We start from the raw sequence: 17,285 nt of genomic DNA on the forward strand, positions 1-17,285 counted from the left end.
AGAACATGTCTTCACTCTGAATTTTAATTTAGGTATTTTCTGTTTGAGATATTAAATGACAAGAGCATCTAAAAGGACAATAATAATTAAAATTGTATTGCATTCCTAAATATTTCCCATGTGCTTTGTATGACTATTTGCTAATCACTACGTTCCCAAGGCTATTGCCCCAGCATCATACCCCTGCCTCTCGCTTGCATGGAAACCAATTACTCTTACCTAAATTTCAAGAGGAAGCTGCAAAGAGAAAACAACAAGAACTGATTAGAACCAACTAGGCCCAAGATGGTGGAAGACTTGATTTCCAGTAGTCCTTGAGCCTCATACACTCATTGTAACACATTAGCATGCTAAATGACACGTCCACCAGTGCCATGACAGTTGACAATTGCTATGACAACAACCAGAAAAGCCCAAGCAAGGACTGAAAAGGAGGGTTGCAGCAGTTCCGGGTCCAAACCACACCCATGTGATAAGTCATGACTATTCCTTCCAATTTCCCGCCCCCCCCCCCCCTTTACCTCAACCCTCCTATAAATTTGGTGTCTCTGCCCAAATTGGGTTGAGAAGTTGATTTGCGAACTAAGTTCTTCCTTTTCAATTCTTTGGCCATCGAATAAAGCTTGTGCTGTTTTAGTCTCAGCATCAGTTTCATTATTGGCTGTGCAAATCCAATTGGAAAAAGTACCTCCCTGGCTGAGACAAGGAGGTCTAGGCTGGGGCTAGGGCCTCGGTGTGGGGGCCAGTCAACCAATTCAGCAACAATTACTATAATTAATAATTATAAAATAAATATAATTATAAATAATTGTTACAAGAAGCTGTCCTCTCCCTGGACCCCCAGATCAGGCATCAAGAGAATTTTACCCTCTGACAGGCAGAGTCGATGTTCCTACTCAGCCCTGAAACAGCTACAGAAGACGGACCGTTGCCCCTCTGCTTCCCATAAGATTATGGAAGTAAAATCTCTGAGTGGGGAATGAGACAGGAGGGAAGGGGGCAAGGCACAACTATTAGCCATTGAGGATAAGACAAAAACTGGTTAGAACAAACTAGGCCCAAGATGGCAGAAGACTTGACTTCCAGTAGACCTTGAGCATCATTATATGCTCACTGTAGTATATTAGCATGCTAAATGACACACCAACAGGCACCAGGACAGTTCTGAGGCCGACCATAAAAGGCCAAAAATTGAGGGGACTTCCCTGGTGGTCCAGTGGGTAAGACTCTGCGCTGCCAATGCAGAGGGCCCGGGTTCCATCCCTGGTCGGGGAACTAGATCCCACACACATGCCGCAACTAAAGATCCCACATGCTGCAAGTGAGACCTGGCGCAGCCTAAATAAATAAATAAATATTTAAAAAATTAAAAACAAAAAAAAAGAAAGGAGGTGGAGAGGAAGATGGGTTAAAGGCCTATGAAGCACCTCAGGGTCTTATAAAACTGAGCAATGACCCAATTCCTGGAAATCTCCTCCCCTTCCCCAAAACAGTTGGAATAATCCTCCCTCTCATTAGCCTATGAAATTACCCAGCCTGTAAAAACTAACCACCCCATATTCTGGGGACTCTTGCCTTCTGAGATGGCCCACCCACTATCTATGCAGTGTGTATCTCCCTGAATAAACTTGCTTTCACTTAAAAAAATTATTACAACCCTAATTATAATCATTTTGCCAATGAGTAGATTGAATTAATTTTTCCAGGTTTGCTCAGTAAGTGAAATAATTAGGACTTGAACTAGCTACTCTTGACTTTGCAGTCTTTGCATACATTAAGAAAGAATTAAATAAATCCATAATAAGGAATGTTAAATTGTAGGGCCTTAAGGTTATATATTGTATAGAAATCCTGAATTAAAAATTAAGCAAGACACTTTTTTTTCTGATAATTAACTTGTCAGATGATGAATAACATAACATGAAATAGCACTTTGGAGAGTTAGGAAGTTGTTTCTGAGCAAAAAAGTCAGGGAAAACAAAACAAAACAAAACCTAAAACCTGGAAAAAATATTAGTATACCTTTAAACACAAGAAATGTTATGATAAATATATTGTTTTGGGGTTGGATAGAATAGCTAAAGAAATTATTTTATTTACTTTTAAAAAGAGGTTATAACCTCTCTTATTCATAAAAATAAAAAATAAAAGTTTAAGATAGCTATAATCGAGTGTTCTCCATTGTGGGTGTCCTGCTAAATGTCATCACCTATTCAATAAATGAGGTGGAATTCTGTTTTAGAGTTTCAGGGTGAGAACATTTGGTTCATTCTAGAGTTATTTATTTTTCTCCCTTCATTCAGGATTAGATTAAAGCATCCAGCAACATACTTCATCTGTCCTTTAAGGCTGGCATTTTACATAATTTTGTTATTTTCTCCTAATATTGTGAATTGAAAAAGCATACAAATTTAGCAATTAAAAAAAAAAAAGTTTCAGGAACCATGAATTTGCCTCCTCATATTCAACGCTGCATTGCCAGTAAAAAGTGATGTTTCTGATGGACTTGGCTCTGTAAAGTCTCCAGGGGTCCAGTGAGTACAAATACTCCCAAACTTGAAAGGGGTAAGAAGTCAGCCAAGGACCCTTCCATTTAGAGTAAGGAGTCCCAGGCTCATAGATCAGGAATTTAAGGGTAAGCTTGCTTAACAACCTAAACCCCATTGCCTTACAAACAAACTAGATAGAAATTCAGTCATTTAAAAAAATTACCAAGGTTATTATGTTATATGGGACCATGCTATCATAGCATTAGTTAAATAGCTCTTTAAGTAACTCATAAGTAGGGCCAATAGACCAGATGAGCTATGTACAGTATAGAATATTATAAGGAAAAAACACTCCCCCCCCCCCCCGCACCCCCCAGCACACACATGTCCACATTCATGCGAAAGCAGTATTCAACCAGGTGAAGCCTTTTTCTCTCAAGTTTGAAATATAATTCCTGGTACTGAGTGCCATCTGGTAAACGGAGTTGCCCTCAGATATCCCCAAGACCACAATAAACATGTAACATGTACATATAATAAAAAGGAAACCTCAATTTTATTGTGTAGCTTTTTAGATGTAAAAAATAAATGGATCAAACATTTGCTTTGAAAAATTCCTTATTGTGAATATTTGTTTTCTTACACTAATGATTTTATCACTGTTGGATTCTAAACTCAGAAAAAAGACACGATTCCCTAAATTCATACATTTTACTAATATGCCAGTGTCCAACGTACCAGGTGTGGAATGCTTAGGCTTTATAAGTTTGGGGGCACTCCAGATTTAACAAAGCACCAACACCTGGAAATACATAAAAGCTGGCCTCTAAATGCAAGGTGATGAGTGTTCGTTAACTAGGCCCCCTAGATTCAAAGAATGGCCCCTCACGTCTCAAAAAAGAAAACTGAAAATGCAGCATCATAGAGTTTAGTTTTAGCTCAGATTTCCTGGTGTTCTCAACGCCTATCTTCTCTTTACTCCCCAAAGGCAAAGAACAGCTCTAATCATGACTGTCCTTTTGGTTTTAGAAGAATTTTTTCTAACATACCGTGCTATTGCTTTATAGACATTAATGAACTGCATGAAGAAAAATGAAGATTTCTGCTTAAGTATGTATGATACATTTCTACAGAAAAATTAACCCTGCTTTTTTACACACTTGACCATTCCTACCTTGTGATGATCTTACTGTCATTTTCCTGGATGTTGCCTTGTGGTCTTACCACAGATTCTGCAGCAGATTTCCTGGGAGCGTGGCAAAACTCAGGGCTAAGGGTTGAGCCTATGATTTGATTGAGTAAACGTTAATCTTTTTAGTGGTAAATCAATGTTGAATTAACTTTAAAAACCTTATGTTACATCTATAATGCATCCCAGAGTCCTGCCAAGGGTTTTCAATTAGGTCATATTTTTAAAAAATGTAATAGACAAAGACCTGCCACATTCCCAGAGACCCTATACTTGAATGTATGGGTTGTATCACATTCCTTAGTAGACAGGTGTTTTGTTAAAAATACCTATTTTAAAAACTTTTTCTCATGACAAATTTTTCTGTGCTTGTGTCTGTCCTGTGTGCCTGACATATCCTCCAAACAATGACCTGTCTGTCTTCTGTTCAAAAGACAAAGTAATTTGGAGTCCTGTTATACTTGTTCAAACTATGTAAAATACTAATAGAAAGAAAGTTGGGGGATTTCAAAGTAAATGTCACCAACGTACAGATTAATTTTTAGTATTCTCTTTTTCTTTCATCTTTAACAGTAATTGTTTTGCTCTACCCCTCTGCTTGAGCCTACAATCACATTAAAATGACATTTAAATGACATCTTAGACTAGATAAACATTATCTAATAGAACTTTCTGCCATGATGGAAATATTCCATATCTGCATTGTTCATGAAGGGAGCGACATACATTTGACGGTTAAGTATTTGAAACATTGATAGTGCAACTTTGAAAGTTTAGTTTTAATTTTACTTAAGTTTTTACATAGGCACATATGGCTTGTGGTTAACATGCTGACAGCACAGGGTGAGGTTTTTACGTGGCCATTGTACCCTGTCTTGAAGAAATTTTCAAATAAACATGCTATCATGCCTACTTTTATCATATTGTTTTCTGATTCTGCTTCACTTATTTATAAATGTTTTCTATGTGATCCAAAGGTTTAGTTGAACTAGTACTCAGTGTTAGACATTAGACACTTTTAAATTTTGTTTTCTGAAAAGCAATTACCCAATAACCATTTTCTATCCTTAGAACATATACTCCTTCACTAGGAGCTACTGTTAAAGGTACCTGTGTCTTAGTCTTTTTGAGCGGCTACAACAAAATACCACAGACTGGGTGGGTGATAAAGAGCAGAAATTTATTTCCCACAGTTCTGGAGGCTGGAATTTCAAGATCAGGGCACCAGCAGATTTGGTGTCTAGTGAAGGCCTACTTTCTTGTTCATAGATGGTGCCTTCTTGCTGTGTCCTCACATGGTGGAAGAGGCAAGGAATCTCTCTGGAGTCTCTTTTATAAAGGCACTAATCCCTTTCCCAAAGCACCTCCCAAAGACTCTACTTCCTAGTACTATCATCTTTGAGGGTTAAGATTTCAATATTTGAATTTTGGGGGGGACACAAACATTCAGATGGTAGCACCTTGGATATAAGTCAAGGCAAATTAATGAATGTGTCGACCAACACTTTATATACATGCTCTGAAATGAGCTGTATTATCTAAAGGAAATCAGTACAAATCATAATGAATTTTGCAATATTTCCTACATTAAAGGTAATCAACACGATTGTTTAGTGGTGAGGCCTACAGATGAAAAATTACCATTTAGAGGGTGGAACAAATAAGTAGGGAAAGAATGAGAAGACATGGTTGCATGGGAAAGATTAGCCATCTCAAAGATGACACAGGTACTGTTTTTCTTATGTTGAAGGCAAGAATTGCATAAAAGTATAGTGACCACTAAAGAATTCATATAAGTAGAATAATGAAATTTGAAAGCTAGGAAGAAGGTTGGAAATCTTTCAATCTGGATCTGTCAGTGTGGCATAGTATTTGATAGCAGTGACTGGATACCTGGATAGCTGTGGCTTAGAATCGCATGCTATTGGCAGTTTAACCTAAAGCGAGTTCCTTATCATCTGTAAATCTCAGTTTTTTTTAATCTGTAAATCAGAGACAATAATAATACTTACCTCTTATACTTATATAGCTTCTGTTCAGGGGTGGGTGGGTAAGTGAGATAACACATTTGAAATGTTGAGCCAAGTATCAATACCTGGTACAGAGTGTCCCACTTTAGTGGTAGGGAAACTGAGTTTTAGGGAGATTAATTAACTTTCTCAATTAGTAACTGGGATTTGAAACCAGGCGTACGACTAAACTGAGTCTACAGGAGTAGTAGTAGCAAACAGAATGCTACCACGTATGTGCCAATCACTTAATAAATGAAATGACTAGTCCAAGAGTGCAGAACTCATTAGTGGTCTGCAGAGCACAAAGTCCTATCAGTTTCACTCTGATGTAAATAGATGCAAACATCACTGGTGCTTGAGAAACAGGAGGTTTTTGACGACAAGGACCTTTTTTTTCTTTTTGGGGGGGAACCAAGTGCAGGCTTTAAAAAAACTCCAGTGGCGTACATTTTTCCATTCAATCAATCCAGTTTACATGGAATACTAGAGACCTTAAACTTATGAAAGATTTAAAATGATATTATATGGGCAATGAGTATCCATCCTGTATTTAAGTAATTACACAAATTGTAGCATTTAAAGTATTCTCCTTATATTTTCTGTTTCATCAAAAAATTTTCAGAAACAGTTTTGGGGATTTACACAGTTTAACACCTAAGGAGTATAAAGGTTAAGAGCAGAGCACGGGGAAAACATCATTATTATAATTTAGAAAGAAAAAGGGAATGTATTATCAAGACAAAGTAAAATAACAGCACAATTTATTATTTTATTTGTGTATTTTACCATAGTTTTGGGAAATTTTAAATTGTTTATATTTTGGTTTGTTTTGTAAATTATTATTAAGCATCTCCTATGTTTGGTCTTAGGCTAACTTTAGTGATTATAATCTTGTACAAAACACATGTGGTTCTTATGAGGTTTACAGAAGTTAACCCCATCCTATGGGTTGTGACCAACAATGTTCAACTCTCCCACCTAAATCTTTATTCCTTTGGGATCTTGAACAAGTTATTTAAGAATAAAAATAATTTACTTAAGTTTCCTCAACTATAAAATGGGAATTATAATAATTCTTTTTAATGTAGGTTTATTGTAAGGATTAAATAAGAATCTTTTTAAGAGTACTTGGTACAATGCTTAGCATACACTAAAAACTCAATGCATATTAGCTGTCATTTCAATATAGATAAACCAAATAACCTGTCAAAATAGAAATATAAATAACTCTAAATAAGGTTAAGCACTTATTATATTTAATGTGCCAATAAAAAATTGTGAAAATGTGTGACCTGTTAAATAAGTTTATTCAATTTCTTTTCAGTGCCCTGAATCTCTTATCCAGGATAGATTTTGCCCCAAGCTATAATGATAATTGCAATTATGCTTATGGCCCTGATTCTGTTTTCTCTGAGAAAGAGAAAACAAATAGAAAGACTGGTCTTCATTCTTTACCTATAAGAATTTACTTACAGAAAAAATCTAGCTTCTTTAAAAGGCGTCTGAATCCCTAGTAAAGCACAGGAGACACCATGGGGCAATTCAGAATCATGGTCAAGCAATATACTGAAATGAGAATTGTAATAGAAAGCGAAAAGGAAAGTAAAATAGGCTGACAAATGATTTTTAAGTTTGCTTGGTTTTGTTTCTATAAGGAGAAAATGATCAAAGAGAAGGATTAACAATAGGAAAAGGTAAGATGAAGTGGATTCCTCAAAACTAGTTCTTAATCACTAGCTTCTCTAGCTCTCCCCCAACCTTAGGTTCGTTCTGGAGGTGGGGGTGGACCGAACTGGAGGATGAGGAATGAGAACTGTGCAGGGAAGGCTGTTCTGTGGATGGTTTTAATTTCGCCCACTACCATCTCTGTACAGCTGCACACTGCTCCAGAGACATTCCACATTATGCCCACTTTCTTTTCTTCTGTGGACAGAGACACTGTTCCTACTTGTACCCATTTCAGAGATACACAGGGGCAACTATACCCCCAAATCCATTAAAAATCAAGCAAGCTCTTACCTAAAGTAATCAAAGCATCACCTCAAGGTGCAAAGACAAATCTCTAGATAACAAGTGTCTGTCCCTTATCTCCGCCGCCACCCCGATGCAAACTCGCCTTCTCTCCACTTAGATTTTCGGAGACTGCTGAGCGCATGCAGGTGGGATGGAGCTAGAGAAGAGAGGGGTATGAATTATTTATGAATTCAATCCCCTTGAGAGATTCCCAGTGAAAGTTAGTCTTAGAAGTTACCCACATGTGTGAGTGAGTGTGTGTGTGTGTGTGTGCACAAGGACATGTAATCCGTGCCACATTTATCTGTCAGGGAGAGGCAGTGGGTAATCCCAATGTCTTAGACATTTTACGAAGAGTACATGACCAGATTTTATCACAGACCCCAAACCAGACAAATTTCTTCTGTGTGCTTTTGGTACCTTTGTGGTGACTGGGGTAGCTTAGCTCAGCTTCTGAAAAAACCTACCTGCTTTGAGCCCATTGGGCAGGGGCAATTTTCCTGCCTGACACCGTGGGTGCTTTTGTTTTGCTTGTTTACTTATTTTTACCCCACGATAACATACCCTTTTCTCACCGGACCTCTCGCTACCTGGCCTGGACCTGTCTGCGCTCTGCCTGCCGGCCTGCCTACCCCCTCCTTCCCGGGCTCTGACCACCTGGGGAGCCTGCGTCCGTGTTTGGAATCCCTGGATTGCTCTAGTAGTGGAACTAGACAGATTAGCAGCTGACGCACATTTGACAGAAAGGCAGTGCTGTGCTTTCTTCTTATGCTGCTTCCCCTTCCTCTTTTCCCAAATAGAGATGTAAACACGTGTATTTTCCTGCTTAAATGGAGCGAATTGGTCCTCTGCCTGTGCCTTGATTTAGCTATTGGGCTGAGCCTTGCTCCTCCCTTCCCTGCTCGGATAGGAGCCACTGGGAGCTGGAGCTCCAACTTCCAAATTGAAGCTGGCCTCAGGCCAGGTGACCTTTTCTTTGTAAGTTTCTTTCCTCAGCAGAGTGGGGGTGGGGTCGTGGGGAGCTGGGATCTGTTTGGTGCTGCTGGGGGGTGGGGGGTGGTGAGGAAAGGAGGGGGGTGGAAGAGAGTGAAGGGCTGTTGTTAAACAGTTTCTTACCGTAAGAGGGAGTTCAGACCTAGATCTTTCCAGTTAATCACACAACAAACTTAGCTCATCGCAATAAAAAGCAGCTCAGAGCCGCCGGGCTCTTCTAGGCACTGAGTCGGAACAGGATTCTTTCACCCAGGCATCGCCAGTGGGATCCGCCAGCACCTCCAGCAGCACCATGTGGGTGACCAAACTTCTGCCAGCCGTACTGCTGCAGCACGTCCTCCTCCACCTCCTCCTGCTTCCCACTGCCATCCCCTATGCAGGTTAGTTTTCTCTTTTCTTCCTTATTATTATTATTCTTTAATTCTCTCTTGCTAACATTTCCTTTTCCTAACGCTCTCTCTTTACCCTGTTCCCAGCATCCTTCCTTAACTCTGTATGTGGTATGGGTTTTTAAAATCTCTCATTTAGCTTTCTTTTGACATTCTCTTTCTGTTTGAAAAGCATTTAAAAAGATACTTAGCATCCCCTCTGTAGTTTCCATCCCCCTCCCCATTGATCCAGCCCCCTCTCACTTAGCCTGATAGTCAGGGATGGTGGGATGGGAACGAGATGCTAACATTGGCTGAACTTTGCTGGTTTGGATAAATCTAAAGCTGAAGAGAGGGGGGGAAAGTGATGGTCAGTACAGCAGGGACATGCTTTTTTTTTTTTTTTCCAGAGGACAATTTTCCATGACAATCCACTACCCCACATCACTCAGTCAACATTCAGGGCCAAATTATGACTTAATACAGGTTTTCATCTGGAGAAGGCAGATTAAACTCTGAGTACATGCATGTTATAAAAATGAAAGAGAAAGCCTCTCTCCTAAGGTCTCATTCTTTCTGGGTAAGGATGCCTGCCCTTTTGAAACTGCAGGGCCAAGGAGGCAAAAATTGTGTGACTCTGATTATAGCTGTAGAACTGCTCCCTTCAGTCTCCCATTTTCTCCCCAGAATTTACAGGTTGGGAAGGAGTTGCTTGGGAGTTCATATTGCCTGGAAGTTTAGAGGTTTCATTTGCTGCTTTGGGAAGTTTTCTGTTGTTATCAGGGCAAGAGGAAACATCTGTATTTGGTTGTATTATTGTCGTGGCTGGGATGCCAACGGGAGAAGGTAGTGAGCATCATAGGTGGGCACAGGGGAATAAAAGAATGGAATAAATGCCCAGACAGTAGACATAGTTTTTTTAATAATATAAGACAGAGAACTGAGATATATCTCAGTTATATCTTTTGAGATAAGTTAAATATGACATTTATCAGACCTCCAATCTAGTTTCCAATGTAATACAAAGGTTGAAAGCACCAAGAATTTGCAAAATGACGAGAAAAATCAGTCCCACCTGGCTTTCTTCAATTTTGTGATGTGTCCATTTTGGAAAACAACACTGTGTGGGAAGTGTCAGTTCGAGAACATTTATGTTAGATTTCTGAAGAGGTGAAAAAAAAAAGTTCAATCTAGCAGGTTATCACCTTTGAGATGGGTCATGTTAAAATTGATTCTTATAATGACATTGCTGGTTTGTGGGATTTTGACTATAAATTGAAATGACAGCTAATATTTTGAGGACTTTCATTTTCAAAGATCAAACTATTGATGGGCTGAAGTAGAATATGGTTACCTGGAATCATCTGTGCTTATGCATGGGGAACACAGTGTGGAAAACCCAAACAGTAGATCAACCATAGACAATGTCTATTTGTTTTTGGCATGCATTGCGAAGTTTTGGCAGGAGATTTACATTTGTAATTATATTTCATTTTGGCTAATGTTGAAATGACTGCGTTTCCTGAGGATAGGGGGAATGCAGCCCAAGAGTATGCTGCAGGCAAGGAGAGGCTAGTTGGGAATTACAAGTAATAGAATAATTCCTAAAGTGGATAATGCTAAAATTGTTAACAAAAGAGGGTCTGCCTTTGTCTGGGTGGCAACTTTATTTTGATAGTTTTTAAAAAAATAACATTCTTCAAAGTGGAAAACATGGATAGCCCTCTTAGAACATATAAAGAAAGTCTGTTCTTTTTTATATCATCTAATATTGAACATTTAGAATTTTGTTGTTACTTGCTTCGGTTATACTTTTTGATTTAGCTTATGGGTCTGCTGTTTTACCTATTGTGAAATAAGACAATATTTAAAAAGAAGTGGATACCATAATGAGGTGACAACCAGTTATGAGCAGAATATATTATAGAGATATTTTTAGAAAAGTTGCAGAAAACTTAAAGAAATGTTCAATATAATAGACCCAAGCCATCTTTATAGGAATTGGTTTACATAGGATTATCCTCTATCTACTCCCACCTACACTGGATACAAATATCCAATCCCCTCTAACAACAACAACACAACATTAAATGAGCACCTACTATCAAGGAGCCTGTGGGAGATGTACAGATGAACAAGTGAGAAAGAAACCTACATTTGTTTTTTTTGTTTTGTTTTGTTTTTTTTACTGACTCTCCACTCCAATACCTTCATTTTTTAAAAAATATTTTATTGGCATATAAATGCTTTACAATGGTGTGTTAGTTTCCGCTTTATAACAAAGTGAATCGGCTATACATATACATGTATCTCCATATCTCCTCCCTCTTGCGTCTCCCTCCCACCCTCCCTATCCCACCCTTCTAGGTGGTCACAAAGCACCGAGCTGATCTCCCTGTGCTATGCGGCTGCTTCCCACTAGCTACCTATTTTATATTTGGTAGTGTATATATGTCCATGCCACTCTCTCACTTTATCCCAGCTTACCCTTCCCCCTTCCCGTGTCCTCAAGTCCATTCTCTACGTCTGCGTCTTTATTCCTGTCCTGCCCCTAGGTTCTTCAGGACCATTTTTTTTTTTTTAGATTCCATATATATGTGTTAGCATACGGTATTTGTTTTTCTCTTTCTGACTTACTTCACTCTGTACGGCAGACTCTAGGTCCATCTACCTCACTACAAATAACTCAATTTCATTTCTTTTTATGGCGGAGTAATATTCCATTGTATATATGTGCCACGTCTTCTTTATCCATTCATCTGTCAATGGACACTTAGGTTGCTTCCATGTCCTGGCTATGGTAAATAGTGCTGCAATGAACATTGTGGTACATGACTCTTTTTGAATTATGGTTTTCATTAGGGTATATGCCCAGTAGTGAGATTGCTGGGTCATATGATAGCTCTAGTTTTAGTTTTTTGAGGAACCTCCATACTGTTCTCCATAGTAGCTGCATCAATTTACATTCCCACCAACAGTGCAAGAGGGTTCCCTTTTCACCACACCCTCTCCAGCATTTATTGTTTGTAGATTTTTTGATGATGAAAGCCACATTTGTTGAGCGACTGTTATGGACCAGGTTCGAAAACAAAACTTAGTTAGTTCTAATAAGATTGGCATTATTGAATTGACTCATCTTACATGAGGAAACTGAAGTTAAAGAACTTAATTATTTTTTTCTTATTATCTTACATAATGGATAGAGCTGAGATTCCTACCCAAATCTATGTGAATGAAATATGCAATGTGCATTTTCCCTTTTATTTATATTGAATACAGCAGCAGTGAAATCAACTGAAACTCGCTTTAAAAAATCCATTTTGCTAAGTCATATAGGAACAATTCTGTGTTAGAAGTATTATTATGTTATGGTTGAGAGTTCATTTCTAGCTTAGAGGATCAAACCAGGTTTAGGGAGTATGCAATACTCAAGTTGAGTGTGAAAATACAGGTAGTAGTATGGTCAGTACTTAAGTCAGGGGAACACAAAGTGGCTGAAGGTACTGAAGTGAGAAAGTATAAGGACAGGCAATCATGTAGGGCTGGTGTACTGAGTACCTGAGGAGGAGGAGTATGGCCTGGGTTTGGAAAAGTAAGATAGACTAGCATGTATGCTTGAATATCATGCTAAATTACACTATTTTAAACATTATGGGTCACAGCTGGAAGTTTTTGAGTTGACAAGATACCTGACTGAAGTGTGTTGTAGTTGGTGTGCTGTTTAGTGTTGTTTAGTGTTGTTTTAGTTGGTGTGTGGAGGAGAGCTGTAGGCAGAAACAGACAGTGAAGGAAGAGACCAGGAGGAGGATGAATGAGGAAGTGGCATGGAAGTAGCAGGAGGGAAATATCTAGGGAGGTCCCTATTCTCACATTGAACATCATTTCATTTGTAAATCTTTTTGGAAGAGATACTTATGCTGCTTCTCAAATACCAACATTTGATTTAAATCTGACTTGATCCCTTCTTGACATCGTTATTTATGATATTGTTCCCTTCTCTAAAGAAGGGATGAAAATTGTCCACTTGTGAAACCCAAGTCCTAGATAATAGAAATGAAGATTTGGACTTGTATTTATGATTTTTGCCTTTGGGAAGTAAATCTCCAGTCACCACCATTCCCTTCCATTAATTATTTGTGTACTTTCATCTTAACATCTTGCCACTTCAAGCTGTTAATCACTAATCAGGTGGGTAGATTTCTCAGAATATGTGGAGCCAGATTCCTGCTTCTTTCCACACCCTGCAAATCCTTTCCTTTGCATGATTTTTCTTTGAAGTCAATGGTTAGTCCATACAGAGAAGAAAATATATGAGGTACTGAGAGAAAAGAGTGTGAGGCCCAGGGACCAGAGGGAGAAATGTGTCTTTCTTCAAGCACCTTGATACATTTGACCCTACTTTCTGTTTGTAGCTTTTCACTAAGAGCCTAATGATTTCAGTTTTAAAATAGGGACTTTGGTTTCTTCAGGAAATATAGCTACAGAATGTTTTCCCATACTGAGGGAAGAGGGAAAAGGAGTTGCAATTTAAAATATAAGAAAGCATGACAAAGTTGCAGTGATCACTTACCCTTTGATTTCATTTCAATGTTTTGTTTATAAACTTCAACTAGCAGTCATGCACAAAAAATAGTAGGGAAAAATATGATCCAAAGATATTTTTGAGTTTCTTCCCAAATTAAGCTTGTCTTTTAACTGTTGTTAAAACAAGCATCAGTTGTTAATACATATGGAAGAGAAAGTTAAAAGTATTTTCAGCAAAGGAATTTTATTTTCAGATGCTGTTTTTGAATGACTTCTGTTTTGAATTTTTCTTTTATTGAAGAAGGAATTAATTTTATTGATGTGTGGATTACATGACGTACAACTAGCTTGAACTTCGCATTTTTGAATAATTAGTTACTGACCTAGTAGATATGACTGAATTATAAGGGAAAGCTTCTAAGTCATGAGAAATAAAGAGTGAGAAGGGAATCTTAGTATCTGGTTCTGATTGCCCCTGATTAGCTTTGTAGCCCCAGACAAGCTTTTCTCTCCTATTTATTATCTAGTAAAGGGAAATCACAGATTTATTTGCTTTTCAGGATACCTTTTGATCTTTAGATGAAAGGTAGTGATCGAAAGTTTATCAGCAAGCAAGAGTAGACTATTTTTATGAGGTACAGCCAGGCATTAACACATTTCCATAGGACAGCTGAGGATCTGCAGAATTAAATATAATCAACGATCCCACAGAAACCACTTTTCTCTAGTCATCCTCAGTGCCTTCCTTCATGTTGTATGGTTCTGAGAAAAGAAACCAGAGCATTGACCAGGTATTCTATTTTATTTGGTAATTAGTAAAATACATGTCTGAACTCAATGTTTGTCTTAGACTTTTAAAATTTAGTTTTATGTTCTTCTCTCACACTTAAACATAGGTAATAAATACATAATACATTAGGCCAATTTTAATTCTATACTTTTAGTTGATTGAATTTATTTTATATATATGTGTATATATATATATGTATATATATACATACATATATATATATATATATATACCACAATTTTTCCACTTTGGCAGATAGTTTTTTGAATAGATTTTCTGCGTCCATTAAGCACTATTTGTTTCTGAGAAGCATTCCAATTTATACAGGAGTTCAGATGATTTTTATGCTGTGAAACATTTCACAGCACCTAAGAAATTGTGCACTAATGTCAAAAGAAGCAGAAACTCTTAGTGGAGAAACTTATCTCCCATTAACATGGTCCTGTGGCAGAAACCAAAATTTGAAAAGAATAATACCACTTATTTGCTTGGGAGAATAACGGTTTCTTCTCTTATGCCAGAAATTAAAGGATGAAATTTCAAAAACAAAACTAAAACTTTGCATATTCATAACATTTTTAACCCAAATTGATTTCCAAATGATTATAGCTTAAATAGCTCCTTTTAGTTCAAATATAATATAACTTTCATTTTGTAAATTGAATAATGGGATATTAGCATTTAAGGTAATTAAACAAAGTCACTTGGCAAGTCAATAAGAATGCCAGAATTATCATCAGTCTGCCAACGTTATGCAAGGCATTTGGTCCACACTCAATAAATAACATGTTGATGGATTATTTGGTTGACTGAATTTCTATGTTAAAATGTCTTTTAAATTATATCTGTTCTACCATAGCCATTCCATCTTATAGGGCAAAGAAAAGTTGAAGAAAAGAAAAGAAAATGAAAGCAATTACAGAAATTAGTACCAGTTTTTTGGGGATTGTGTTCTGGAGTTTTATAGAGAACCAGAAATTTAGAGGAATTCATGTTTTCTGTTATTTACTGTGGACTCCAGGTTAGGATAGATATTAATGGGTAGCATCTGCATGTTTAATAAAACAACTGGAGCCAGTGGTTGCTGGCAGACTTAAGAGTATGATGCCATTCTTGGTACCTCACTCTGTTAAGCCATATTTCCAAATTTTCTGCAGAAAAATTTTCACCCTCTTTTCTTGGCACATTTCACCACGTTTAAAGCCAAGAAGTGATTTCCTGTTCTGCCATCCAAGTTACTTCTCTACCGATAGCTTTAACCAAATCTTCAGAAACTGTTTACAAGCCGTTATTTCCACATGCTTTCTTAGCAAGTCTTAGAGAGAGATGGCATCATACGTGTTTAAGAGTGGGGGCTCTGAAGCCAGGCAGCTGGATTTTCAATCAGATCGTCTAAGTCGTCAATTTTCCCATGTGTCTTGGTTTCCGTATCTTAAAAATGTACGTATTATTACTGCCTTTGTTATGAGGGTATTCAAATAATTTGACAGGCAGGGGAGGGGCACCATTATGTCCATCCTTGTTCTACAACAGCTGCAATCTCTTAGACAATTTGATCCTCATTGTGAAGAGGTGATTATCATTAGAAACCAGGTAACTCTGGGCAAATTAAGAATGAAGAAGCAAGTTCTTCCTATTCTAAAGTTATCCATAAGATTAAGCCTCTTGGCATGTTTTAGCTTTGCTCTTCAGCTTTTTAATAGGAGGCTTCATGCTATCCAGGGGCCTGGTAGAATACGTTGATGAAGAAAAATGATATTGCTACATTAAAGGATGAAGTTTTACATACATTTGATTTACAACATTTGGCTTGATTTCAAAACAAACACTTCAGTGATACTGAGAAATAGTGCCCAAAAGCACAGAAAACACTTATGTAGGAAATGAAAGGGCTAAAATATGAATAGTATGAAATACTTTTAAGACCAAGTCAGAAGAATTTACCCAGTGCACCATTTTTAGTGAGAAGTTTCTCACCTGTCATTGAAGTGGCTTATCTAATTAGTACTATAACTTACATAAGGACCAACTGTAGAAGGAAATGACAGATTTAATTATAGAGCATGATATGATATGTCCTGGCACTTCCTTTCATACTGTTTGGAGAATACCATGTTATTTATTCCTTAAGAGTGAACTCTGTCCTAATTTTTAAAAGCATCCTTCATTTGAAAGAATGTAGATGAATGACTCTATATGTGAAGTTATTTTTTCTTCACTGATTAACTATTCCTCTCTTGCTCTTAAGTATCTGAGAGTATCATTACCCACATCACTCCACTCCCCAACCCCTGGAGGTCTGGTATGTTGTCAGATAAAATCATTACCTCGTAGATGATTCTTAGGGATATTTTTTTCTATATGAGCCTTAAAAGCTTTTCCCGTATGTTTTTAAAAAATTATTATTATTAATAGAAGGACAGAAGAAAAGAAGAAACACACTTCATGAATTCAAAAAGTCAGCAAAGACTACTCTAATTAAAGAAGACCCATTACTGAAGATAAAAACAAAAAAAATGAACACTGCAGACCAATGTGCCAATAGATGTATTAGGAATAAAGGACTTCCATTCACTTGCAAGTAAGTTGCTTCATTTCGTTCTTAGAATAATTTTCCAAATATGGCATGGACTCATTATCATCATCTTTTTTGTATTCAATGCAATGTACTCTTAAAATTGTAAGCTTGATTTTAGTTTTAACTCATTGCAACAGAAGACTTAGCTCTCATTTGATGGAAATACGAGTAAGGGAGAACACATAAACTGAGATCTTTTAGAATCCACATGGGCTTTAGTTATGGAATTTATATTTTCTCATCTTATGAACAATTGAACTTTAGGAACTAAAATTCAATTAGATTAATTTTTATCTCTCTAATATTTTACAATATTCTATTCAGAGTAA

At 37.3% G+C, this 17,285-nt stretch overlaps 1 protein-coding gene and 1 non-coding gene across 3 annotated transcripts in view; both read left to right on the forward strand.

Moving 5' to 3' along the window:
• The first annotated feature begins 1,202 nt into the window (after positions 1-1,202).
• TRNAG-GCC (transfer RNA glycine (anticodon GCC)) lies at positions 1,203-1,275 on the forward strand. The gene has a single exon. It is a non-coding gene; the product is annotated as a tRNA-Gly (tRNA).
• A 7,658-nt stretch (positions 1,276-8,933) lies between these two features.
• HGF (hepatocyte growth factor) overlaps positions 8,934-17,285 on the forward strand; it is a 78,095-nt gene continuing 69,743 nt past the window's right edge. Inside the window, exons 1-2 of one of the 2 annotated variants that reach the window (XM_059932867.1) lie at positions 8,934-9,076; positions 16,794-16,959. In XM_059932867.1, the coding sequence (XP_059788850.1) occupies positions 8,989-9,076; positions 16,794-16,959 (254 nt within the window). In that variant the 5' untranslated portion in view covers positions 8,934-8,988. The remainder of the gene's footprint in view (positions 9,077-16,793; positions 16,960-17,285) is intronic. The other variant, XM_059932866.1, reaches the window with a different exon arrangement.

This window comes from Balaenoptera ricei, chromosome 9, assembly GCF_028023285.1.
Source record: "Balaenoptera ricei isolate mBalRic1 chromosome 9, mBalRic1.hap2, whole genome shotgun sequence".
Lineage (NCBI taxonomy): Eukaryota > Metazoa > Chordata > Mammalia > Artiodactyla > Balaenopteridae > Balaenoptera > Balaenoptera ricei.